Source organism: Perca fluviatilis, chromosome 4, assembly GCF_010015445.1.
Source record: "Perca fluviatilis chromosome 4, GENO_Pfluv_1.0, whole genome shotgun sequence".
In the NCBI taxonomy this organism is placed as follows: domain Eukaryota; kingdom Metazoa; phylum Chordata; class Actinopteri; order Perciformes; family Percidae; genus Perca; species Perca fluviatilis.
This window is the reverse complement of record NC_053115.1, coordinates 41,522,943-41,535,395: the sequence shown is the minus strand read 5'-3', so window position 1 is coordinate 41,535,395 and position 12,453 is coordinate 41,522,943. Positions and strand designations below refer to the sequence as shown.

At 45.4% G+C, this 12,453-nt stretch overlaps 1 protein-coding gene across 1 annotated transcript; it reads left to right on the top strand.

Annotated features, from left to right (window-relative positions):
- The first annotated feature begins 1,517 nt into the window (after nucleotides 1-1,517).
- On the top strand, nucleotides 1,518-3,185 carry LOC120556742 (E3 ubiquitin-protein ligase TRIM39-like). Its single transcript, XM_039796457.1, has 2 exons — nucleotides 1,518-1,667; nucleotides 1,777-3,185. The coding sequence occupies exon 2, from the start codon at nucleotides 1,794-1,796 to the stop codon at nucleotides 3,183-3,185; it is 1,392 nt and encodes a 463-aa protein (XP_039652391.1). The 5' UTR covers nucleotides 1,518-1,667; nucleotides 1,777-1,793.
- Nucleotides 3,186-12,453: the final 9,268 nt, after the last annotated feature.

The window sequence follows — 12,453 nt, the reverse complement described above, 5'->3', positions numbered from 1 at the left end:
TTAGTCAGGAGACTGAGGACAACACAAGGGTTAAAGCAATGAGAAAATACAATAGTGCTAAAAAGTGGCAACAGCCTCCAGTTTATTGCACCATATTATCTTGTTTTTGCAATCATTTCATCTCCCTCAGCTGCACCTTTTCTAACCCTGATGAAGTAGAGATCAGTAAAGTGATGCTAATGCTCTGTCCCAATACCTTCCCTTCCCCTAGATTTTTGCCCTAACTCTCGTTTTTGCGCATTCTCATGTAGAGGTAGGGTGTCCCAATACTTTAGGAAGCAAGGGGGAGTGCTATTTTCCCTTAAAATAAACCCTCAGTACTTTGTATTTTTAGAATTTTAGTACTTTTTCTTTGTGTTTTTATAAACATGTGTTTTCATAAGCAAAATGAACACTTTTTTAAAACTTTGCTTTAACTTTTATAAGCTTTGAAATCAAGAAATGAAATTGTGTTAAGTTACTGTACGTGAATAAGCCACAAACTGTTGTAAAATAAAAAAATATATAATGACGACATTTTGGGGTTTTAATTTGTTGTCACTTGCAGAGTACTTCCAAAGGTAGAATAACACACATTTGTTTTGAGTTTGTGATATCATAAGAGTGTTGTATGGAACAGAGACAACTATAGGAAGGATTTGCTATGGTTATATATGAGAGGTGACAGAGGTAGTTACCCACGAACAAAGTATTGCAGACCTGTTGGGAAAAGAACACACAAAATTTAAGTTTATAACCTTGTATAGACCAGAAAATATTAAAGGGTACAGAGGTAGTTATTCTTCAGTAAAGATCCCTTTTTTCTCTTATTTTGGCACTTACTTTCCTCACCTACCTCACTTCTTTCCTTTCTTTTCTTCATCACTGATTAGTTTTATGCTTTCACCTGTCACCCCTACTGCTGCATTATTAGGGAACCCAGGCAACTTCTAGGAAAGACCCGCCCTTCAATAGCATTCACACACTACTAGTGGCCAGGCGTCCATTGCTTACGCGAGGTAACGGAACCCGATTTGTTCAGGTCTTATCCCCTGACCAATCGGCTATCCTAACCTTAACCACTCAAGGTCAATGCCTAACCCCAACCAATCGGGCTGCTTCGTAGGGCGGGACATGCCTAGAAGTTGAGTGGGGTCCATAATAACGCATAATTGCCCATTTGTGGTTTCGGTTGTCCTTATCATTTGCATCACCATTTAAATAAAAGTACTCATTATGTTTCCCTTTCTTTTAATATTCCATGTTACACATGTTCCAAGATCCTCCATTCCCGGAATATTCCTGAGATACTAACTTATATATAAACTCCTCTACTACATTCAACCTACGTTCAACCTGTTGAACATGAACATAGATGTAGCATCAACCTGCTGCAAAATGAATCAGAACTAAGGAATGAGACACACCCCGTGTTTCATGTGAAGCAACAACACTTAGCAGAGTAGGTGTGACAGAGCCCCATTCTTCAACTGACTCACCTGAGGCAAAAACCAGGAAACAGTTTCTTTTTCGTCCTCACTACAGAGAGACACAAACAGAAAAACAGAGGATCAGATTCACCTTCACACCAAACTAACAACTTCATCTGAGTGAGTTCAGTTACAGGAGAGAAAAGTGGAAAACTACAACACTGCTGCTTCAACCTGCTGACACTCCACACACTGAAGGTGAGTTTGACTAAAAACATGACTCAAAGTGAAAATAAATTTCAGTGAAGTTAGTAGAGGAAGGAGGGGAGCCATGACTCACTGTACTTTCTGTCTGCTGTGTTTTCAGCTTTACTCAGAGATTAAATGGCTTCCAGATCAGAGGAGGATCTCTGCTGTCAGGTCTGTCACGATGTCTTTAGGAATCCTGTTCTTCTGTCATGTAGCCACAGCTTCTGTAAAGACTGTCTGCAGAGCTGGTGGACAGAGAAACCAACACAGGAGTGTCCAGTTTGTAAGAAAAGATCTTTGTATGAACCGCCGTGTAACCTGGTGTTAAAGAACCTGTGTGAGGCCTTCTTACTGGAGAGAGATCAGAGAGCTTCAGAGGCTCTCTGCAGTCTGCACTCTGAGAAACTCAAACTCTTCTGTCTGGACCATCAGCAGCCAGTGTGTCTCATCTGTCTGCATTCAGAAACACACTCCAACCACAGAATCAGACCCATCGATGAAGCTGCACAACAACACAGGAAGAAGCTTCAGGAAACTCTGGAGCCCTTAAAGGAGAAGTTAAAGGGTGTTGAACAAGTTAGAGTGAAGTGTGATCAAACGGCAAAACACATGAAGGTCCAGGCCCGACGCACAGAGAGGCAGATTAAGGATCAGTTTAAGAAGCTTCACCGGTTTCTAGAAGAGGAAGAGGAGGCCAGGTTGGCTGCACTGTGGGAGGAAGAGGAACAGAAGAGTCAGAGGATGAAGAAGAAGATCGAGGCTCTGAGCAGAGAGATAGCAGCTCTTTCAGACACAGTCAGAGCCACAGAGGAGCAGCTGAGAGCTGAAGACGTCTCATTCCTGATCAACTACAAGGCTGCAGTGGAAAGAGTCCAGCAGCGCCCCCTGCTGGATGATCCACAGCTGCTCTCAGGAGCTCTGATAGACGAGGCCAAACACCTGGGCAACCTGAGCTTCAACATCTGGAACAAAATGAAGGACATGGTCTCCTACACTTCTGTGATTCTGGATCCAAACACTGCTAAACCCAACCTCATCCTGTCTGAAGATCTGACCAATGTGAGAGGAGGAGAGGAACAGCAGCTTCCTGATAATCCAGAGAGGTTTGATAAAAACTGCTCTGTCCTGGGCTCTGAGGGCTTTAACTCAGGGACTCACAGCTGGAATGTCGAGGTTGGAGACAGGACACACTGGTTTCTGGGAGTGTTAGCAGAGTCTGTCCGGAGGAAAGGATTCATACTGTCTGGATTATTGAGAATAGGGTTGTATCAAGGTAAATACTCAGCACGGTCAGCACCAGCTCAACGCACTGATCTCATACTGCAGAAGAAGCTCCAGAGGATCAGAGTGACTCTGGACTGGAACAGAGGAAAGCTGTCATTCTCTGATGCTGATACTAACACACACATACACACCTTCACACACACTTTCACTGAGAAGATGTTTCCATTCATTAAAACTTGGTATAAAGTCCCACTGAAGATATCACCAGTGAAGGTGTGTGTGACAGTGGAGCAGAGCAGTTAGAGATAAAGAGGATGATTATATTCATGATGTTTATTTCTTAAAGGGAAAAGTTGCTGAATTTAACCTCTTAATCTGCACCTGTCCTTCTTATGTCTCATTACAGTTTTTCTCCATTGGTTTGGCTCATTTCTTGAAACAGAAATTACATTCTCAAAACTCTAAGATCATTTGGCAAAACAGTCTTACAGTTCAGCACAACACTATAGCTCGCTTGCAAAAGCTCATATCTCTCCCAAAACTGTTCACTCATGCTTCAAAACTAAATTAATTTCCCATATAAAGAGTCAGTGCCACCAAAATGACAAAGATCATTCTCAATTGCTTTGACTCATTTCTTGAAACAGGCCGGACGTTCTCAACACTTTTGGTGGTTTTGCCAAAATAACCTGGATGATTCGGCACAACACCATGGTTCACCTACAAAGCTCATAAATAGTCAGTGCCCCCAAAATGCTTCGTCCCTTTGGCATTGTGTAAGCACTGCAAGTCAAAATGTTTAGATGTTTTGTCACTATGGCAGAGGACCATTGAAATATCCCTCATGTCCACCTTTCAGTCTTAGCCCAGTCCTTCATTGACAATGGTTACTGTACTGTTTTTGTCTAGCTAACAGAATACAATTGTGTATAAAACTGAAAAAAATAGGATTTTAGGGTAAGAGTAGCCTCCAAGGTTTGACATCACACATTGCACTCATACTGCCAAGGAAATTGTAACCATTTTTATTGACACACATAAAGTAACTTCCATACATCAGAGTAAAAAGAAAATGTATACAGCATAACATACTGTAATATAAACACACAAACAAAAAAACAAGGAAAATTATATTTAGCCTACAGTGCTGTAAATAAAGCTGGAGTTTCACAACTAACAGTTCTTCACTGGTCGCTGTCCTCACCCTCCCTCTCCTGGCCACCATCCTCACCCTCCTGGCCATCCACAGTCGGTCTGGCCACAGATTCTCGTCCACATATTCTCCCTTGCGATGCAACGAGGGAAGAAACGGCGTGCATGTCGCAACCAAATCAAGGAGAGTAAGGTGGTAGGAACACCATGACCATCCTTGGATGAGTAGTGAACCAGGCCCTGATGAGCGGGCTACGGTGGAAATTCACATTGTCCCATACAATGACATATTGTGGTATATGAGGCCCTACAAGACCTCTCTCATTTTCAGGGATCAAATCAAAATGAAGGCGGTCCAAGAAGATGAGGAGCTTCTGTGTATTGTATGGGCCAAGACTGGGGATGTGAGTGGCCACACCATTCTCAGAAATGGCAGCACACATAGTTATATTGCCCCCTCGCTGGCCTGGGACATCCACTGTGGCCCAGTGGCCAATAATATTACGGCCACGTCTTCGGCCCTTGGCCAGGTTGAAGCCAGCTTCATCCATAAACACGAGGATGTGAGGGGTCTCATTTCCTTCAAATGCCATTATTCTCTACAATAGAGTAAAAAAAGAAAACATCAACTCAGTCATACAGAAGAGTCATACACTACAGTTACAGACAATTACATAGGAATGTTCTATGTTCTCCACAAGTTCAATATACTACTGGCCACTACTCCAGTGGTTCCAAACCTGGTGTAAATGTACCCCTATGCAGAGGTACTACAGGGGGTATTTGACAGAAAGGGGAGGGGGAAAATCATCAATGACTAGACTTACTGAAATGTTACAGTAAAACCCACAGTATTAGATAGATTTACATGGGAGGCACTAATTGCAGCTCTTTGACCCTTTTTCTTATTGTATGTTATATACTTCAAAATAAGGATTATAATGAAAATTTCATCATACAGTAAGCTGCGGTTTTTAGGCAAAATATTGAAGTCGGATAATGTCGTGCTTCCAAGGTGCACTCCCAGGTGAGGACTTCTTCACTGCAATAGATAGTAATAACTTCACAAACACAAGTTAAAGTTCACACAATAGGCTCCTATAGGAGGAGAGCATCACTCCGTAGGCAGACTCCGCAGTCTGTCTCTCACCAGTGAGCTCTGACTCTCTTCCTCTTTTGCCTGTCTTTTTATTGAAGTTTAACAAGGGCAGTTACATATCACACACGAACATCTGTCTCTACAAAGTGGGCTGTTGCTTTTGATGGATTGTGACTGTGCCAGGTCTTGGTGTCCTCCGTCCTTGCTTACCCCATCCCACAGAGGAACATGTCCTCCTTTGCACGATGCAGGCCACCTGTGTGCAGCCTTGGCTCTGTTCTCGTGCAGCATACTTTTAGCTCGTTAAGTCTAGGCAGCTTGCTGTAATAATTAGGCAGTATATTATAGGAACATAAGTCATTTGGTCAGCAAAGCGTGTGTATCTATATCCCACAATTCCCCCTTTTGAACTCTACTAGAGTTCAACATACCAAAAGAGAAGAGAGGTCAGAGAACGAGATATTCCAAAAAACAAAAATAGAGTCAGAACATGGCACGTCTAAGTAAAGGCACTTCTAGGTAAAAATCACTTCTAGATAAATTGTAAAACACTTCAGTAGAAAATGTAAAAGATGGTAAAAAAATGTAGAAAATGGAAAAACACTTCTAATATTAAGAGCATACTTCTGTTAACTTTTTATGGAATAAGAAGTTCCCACACCCCCTTTTGGACTCACCTAAGTGAGTCCACACAATTAATAGTCTCTACATTGCAACTCCACACTCTCCTCCCTGTCCACAGCGGCCTCCCCTTCTACCAGCAATGGCAACATATGATGCTGGTCCTGGGGGCCTACTGCGCGAGTGTGGGACAGTTCCCTAAGGCAGGGAATGCAACAACATCCACACAATGTGAGAAGAGCTGCAAATACAGCGATTGAAAGCAAAACAGATGAAACTAGGGACTTATATTTACCAAAAACATCCATCCATTTATCCCACATTGAGGTGTCAACACCAGAATGTTCTTTCATTTTTCTGTTGAAGGTCCTTAGTCCATCTATGGCTCGGGTCAGTCTACCGTCAGGGGCGGTGTTATTAGGGATAAATGTGCAACATTGGTCCCCAAAAATAGCACAAACCCCTCCCTTTTCAGAGAGGAGCATGTCTAATGCAATGCGGTTCTGGAAAGCCATAAGAGAGGAGGCCCTCAGCTGCTCATGAACGGCTTCAAACCCTTCCTGTGTCCAATTTCCTAGCTTCTGCACATTATAATGCACATAGTTGACTCGATCTACATTTTTATTAATGGTACACCAGGGGCAGAGGGAAGATTCAAATCCTCCTGCAATTTGGTCCGCTATTTTGTACTCGTCTGGAACCCCTCTGGGTACTCCTATGGCGTCAATATAGGTGGGATCACCCTTACCTAACCATTCGTATTTGGGCTGGACAGCTCTTTTGATCCTACTGAAACGTTGAAGGAATTGGCTCTGTAAGTGAAGGGCAGTCTCTGGGTCCGGCCAATGTCCATCTCTTACCTCAAACAGGGATGCCGGAATAATTAGCGATATCAGGCGCGACAGCCCTCTTTTGGGTTTACTGGTGGTTTGTCAAACAGCCTAGGTCCCCCACACCACCACCAGAGGTCAGCTCTGGGGACAAATTTGGTGGTATTGGGGAGGATAAGTATGTCCGCACAATAGGTCACGTTGTACATGGCAGGAGTGCCTAGGGGCCGGCTTAGATTAACACAAATGAAATTACCCGGGGCCACACGTACCGAGAAGATGGGATGGGGTCCTGGTGTCTTTGCCAGAGGAAAGGCTAGGTCATACTCAGAGCAGGATGGATTCAAATTGTCATTGGTCATTAGTTCTGTAACACAGGAGACATTAACTGCAGCTGGGACTATTCTGAGTAGTGGTCTGGGTCCCATACAGACTATGCATGAGCTTGTGGTGGTATTAGCAGCACGTTCTGCCAACAGCAGCCAGTTGTTTCCTGTTCCTGAAACTCCAGTGGCCACCTTAATCTGGCCGTCAACTGTTCGTGGTGGAGGATGAGAAATCACTACTACCTTGGCCTTGGAATGTGGGGATTTAGCTATTGTCTCGACAGGTTGTGTAGTATTGGGAGGTGAGTAAGGGCAGAGACCAATGTACACTCGGGGATGGGCCTGTTGCAGAAAGCCTCTCCCTTTGTAAACACCTAGTTCCAATTGGTGGCACCATGGGCCCTTAGCGCTTCGACCTGCATATTCCCTCCCTTCTTGAATCATTCCCCTACAAACGGGGACCTGTCCTTGGATGGATATTGTGATAACTCCCCTACTTTGGGTGAGAGAGACCTTCCCTTTCCATGACCCTGCTATACTTTCCCACCCATACGAAGTGTCAGTCCACCCACCTGTCTGAGCAATGACCCCTCCCCAACCCATAGTGGGATGGCCCAAGAACCACACATATTCGCTCCATTCCCCTGCTTGATAACCTCCTATGTTAAATCCTGAGAGGGTAACTATCCGGGTCCCATTGGCCCTCTGATCATAACACAGAGCCATTTTCTGAGACCCTCTGGTGTAGTTCCCCACACAATCGGGATACACCCCCTTCCTGCACGTGCAGTCCACCTGGGTCACCCCTAAGAGGGTAATAAGTGTTACTACAACCCATTTCATTTTTTCTGGCAACTATAGATGATTGTGATATTTACTGAGAATAGGATGAAGAAGAGGACAAAAAGTAACACGGTGATTAATGCTGCCAGAAGGAGGACAATTGTCCAATTGGTATCCCCCTTTCCTACTTCGCGCATTGCTGTTTAGGGAGCTCACAAAACCACCAGAGGATGAGAGTCACAATGCAGAGACTTAACAATCCCAAAACTACTGTAACACACATGAGTAAAAAGAAAAATGTAAGGCAAGCAATCCTTCCTAACTTGAACCCCTCTTTTCCACGTTCTCATAGTAGTGACACTTTATGAGGAGATTAAAACTCTCTTATCTAGGTTCTTAGTTACAACTCCAGCTATTTTGCACAGTTTTTAAAAATACTTACGGCGGCGATCGGTTACACAGGTGTTAAAGAGAACCTGTGGCTATTAATGGCGGTAAGGTTACAGAATATAAAAAGATTCTGAGATACGGCAGGCGGTGAACAGGTGTGAAATAGGACCTGTTACTGGTAAGGTGGTAGCTTGGCACGCTACTTGTAGGGAAGAGAGCGCTTGTTTCACCTCTCTTCCTGGTGATTCTCTTCTTCAGGTCACAGGGGTGGACTACCCTGGACCTCGTTGGACACTGGAGAGGATTATTCTGCCTCTTTTTCCCTAGTGTCTGGCGGAGAGCCCTCCGCGCTGGCAGCCAGATCTCTGGCTACTTCCTTGGTGGAGCGGCCTGGCTCCTGGGCTGCAGCACACTGGCTCCAGTGGTACCACTGTTTACCTTTTCCCTCGAGCTGCACCGGGGGGATGTTCTCGCGCCACTCTGGAAGGGCCCCCTGCGCAGGTTCAGACCACTTCCTCTTAATTGCTTTCAGGAGCACCCACTCAGCGTCTGGAGGAGTTTTCTTGTTTCGCCTGGGTGTGCTGCGGTCACCTGTTTAGAAAACAAAGAGACTGTGCCCTGTAGCTGGCGGAAAAAGGCTTTGTGAGAAATGGTTACAGGTGAAGGCTCAGTAAGTGGAAGCTGAGACCAGGGCCCCGGGAAACACCTCCCTGTTTGTAGCTCATATGGTGAGAGGCCTTTTACTTTTTTTACGTTTACTGACATTCTCATCGACATGAGAGCCAGGGGGAGGGCTTGCAGCCAATTCATCCCTGTTTGGTTGCATATTTTAGACATTTTGTTTTTTAAGGTCAGGTTCATCCTTTCTACCTTGCCTTGAGATTCAGGGTGGTATAATGGAGCCAAATTTATGCTTTAGCCCCAACATGAGTTCCACCTTTTCCAAATCTTTGTTTTTTGAAATGGGAACCATTATCTGACTTTATCCTTTCAGGGAACCCATGCTGGGGAATGTATTGGTTGATTAGAAATTTAATTACGGTCTGAGCGCCCATTTTTTGGCGGGCATGGCCTCTGGCCATCCAGTGTAGGAATCCACACACACCAGCAAATACCTGCAACCCTGTACCCCTGTCCGCATGTCAGTGTAGTCAATCACAATCCCTTTCCCTGCCACTGTCTCAAGGGGTCCTACCCGTCTGGTTTCACTGTAGGCTTAGGGTTGAATGCTTGGCATTGGGGACAGGTCTTGGTTACCTGCTCTACCATTGGTTTCATGAATGGATGCCACCAATGTTGTAGGTTTCTCAACATCTGACTCACCCCTACATGTCCCACCCCATGAGCTTCTTCTAGGGCCGTCTCCCATACCCCTGGTGGCAGAATAGGTCTACCATCCGGGCCCCGCCACAACCCCTCACTTTGCATAGCTCCCCTGCTTTTCCAAACTGTTTTTCTTTGGGGAAGCTCGTGCTTGTAACTCAATGATTGTTTCTTTGGCTAAGCCCGCCCCCGCGTTTCTAGGTCTGCAGTCACATTAGATGGTGTGCCAAATATCCTGCTGCGGTTTTGCGGCGCTGTCTGCTGCTTCATTTCCCTTACTCACTCTATCTTGAGTATTGCTGTGGCCCTTACATTTGACTATAGCTACCTTGGCTGGTAGGAGAATAGCTCTTTGCTAATCTTTTTCTTTCTTCCCTAATGTTTAATAGGTTTTTCTCCTGCTGTCAAAAACCCTGCTCTCTGCCACTGTGGTAATTCGAGGTGAGCTGCTCCTGTTGCATAGGCTGAGTCAGAGTATACAGTTACAGCTTGATTTTTTCCTAGCTCTAAGGCTCTGATGAGTGCTTCCACTTCTGCTTTCTGTGCTGACTGCGCACCTTGCATCCTTTCTGCTTCTAATGTTACCACTTCCCCTCCTGTGTCTTCAACCACTGCATATGCTGCTTTCAGTCCCTCAGTCTCATGTCTAAAACAACACCCATCTGTGAATAGCACTCTTCCTTCCCCTAGTGGTTGTGCAGCTAAGTCTGGTCTGACTTTTTCCACTTTTCTTGTCCTGTCCTCACACTCATGTGGTTCCCCCTCCCCCATCTGGTCTGCCATGTTAATGCCTTCATGTGTAAAGGTCAGGTTTGGGGCCTGCAAAACTTTACTGATTCGCCTTTGTCTGGTTGGTGTGAGTGAAAACATGGCTGAATTTACAAAGGACACTATGCTGTGGGAGGTCAACACTATCAGGGGGTGTCCCATAACTATGTGTGATGATTTCTGAATGCATTTTGCCACCCCTGCAGCATGTTGTGTGCAGGCGGGCTGGCGTTTTTCAATTTGTTCAAATGGGATGCTCATGTAGTTCAACACTACTCTGTCACCCCCTTTTTTCTGAAACAAAACCCCATTAGTTGCTTGTTTTGTTTCAGAAACATCCAAGTGGAAGGGCAGGGAGTAGTTTGGGCAGGCCAGATTTGCTGCTGCGCAAGGGATTGTTTAAGTTTAATGAATGCCTCATTGCCTTCAAATGTCCAGTCTAAGGCTGAGGACAAATTTGCGCATGCCCTGTTGGCGTACCATAGCCCGGAGGGGATCTGTAAGGTCAACATAGCCTGGAACATAGGATTTGCTGTAGCCTGTCAAGCCCAAAAATGACAACATGTCTTTCACAGTACATGGTTTCGGGTGGGCCAAAATAACTGATCTGTGTGCAGGGGAAACACCTACACCACTGCCTGAAAGGATTCTGCCCAGAAAGGTAACTTCTCTTCTACAGACTTGTATTTTCTTCCTGCTTACTTTGTAACCCTCCCTAGCCAGGGTGGTCAAAACATCTTTGGTAGCCTGCAGACAGGCAATTGCGGTGGGTGCAGCTATCAGAAGATCATCTACATATTGTACCAGAACGGTGTCAGGTGGTAGGATACAATCTGCCAGTGAGTTTTTCCAGAACTTTGTTAAACAGGCCTGGGGAGAGGTTAAACCCTTGTGGAAGTGTGTGTATCGTATTGGGGCGACCCATGTATGTGAATGAGAAAATATCTCGCAGATGTTTCGCCAGAGGGAGGCAGAAAAATGCATTTGAGAGATCTAACACTGTGTACCAGTGGTGTTGTGGTCCTATGTCAGCGAGAGCAACATGTGGGTTAGGTACAGTGAGAGTGGTGTCTACAATGAGATCATTTATGGCGCGCAGGTCATGAACCATCCTATATTTACCTGTTTCTGCTTTCAAAACTGGGAGGATAGGTGTGTTCCACTGGGAACGAGAAGGTTCTAAAACCCCTGCCTCAATCAATCCTGTGACTGTATCTGAAATGCCTAGCTGCTTTTCCCTAGAGCATGAGTATTGTGGTATCCATACAGGCGGAGATGGCCTAAGGTGAAAGGTCAGCGGGGCACAATGCACTAAACCTACATCAGTCGGTGTTTGTGACCAGAGAGTGGTGGGAAGACCATCTAACATGGCTTTAGCATCTTGATGGTCAGTCCTTTCCCTACCATGGTGCCTAGCAATTAAGTCATGTTGGAGAAAAGCTGTGTGTCTCGACCCTCACAGAGAATGCGGAAGGTTTTGGTGGAGGGAGAGAATTGAACCTTGGGGAGAGGTGAGTGTAGGTCGGTCGCAGTCAGGGCTGTTTTGACCATGGGACCTAATGATTTGGCCTCATACCCTGGGTGCAGGGCAAGTGAAACATGTGGGGCAGATTCCTCAGTCATAACAAACCATGGCAACTGATCAGGGTTAGCTGGACCGGGCCGCTACGCCTTCAGGTCCCACAAAGAAGTTTTGAGAGTGGATGTCCCATCTGGTGTCCGCTATCGTGTCAAAAGCGTCTTGATAACAGAGATCAGAGTGGACATCATAATTTAGGGTGACATGTGGGGGATCTGGGGGAGGGACAAAGGGTGCAACTTGCGAGATCCAGGGCTTCCAGAGGAAGAACTGTTTCAGGATACCCCCGAGCCCGGGCCTTCGGAGACAAACATAGCCCAGTAAATGTCAGCATAGGAGTCAGAGGTGGGGAAAGGATGTATTGTCCGTGGCCCTGGTTTCCTTCAGAACAGGTCATTTGGCCGCGTCAGGGAAAGTCAGTAATATTCCATCAGCACAACACAGGATAGACACGCTGAGTTTTATGAGGAGATCTCTGCCAAGGAGGTTCATAGGAACCGTGGGAGAAACAACATATGGATGGAGGACGCATTGGTTCCCTATAGCTGTATGCAGTGGTTTTGTTATTGGCAGTTTTTGCTTTTCCCCAGAGAAACCCATCACCGTAATGTGACTTGGTGAAATGTGTTGTGATGGACAATGTCTGATTGTTGAGCAAGTAGCTCCTGTGTCAACTAAGAAGGGCTGAACAGTTCCTTCT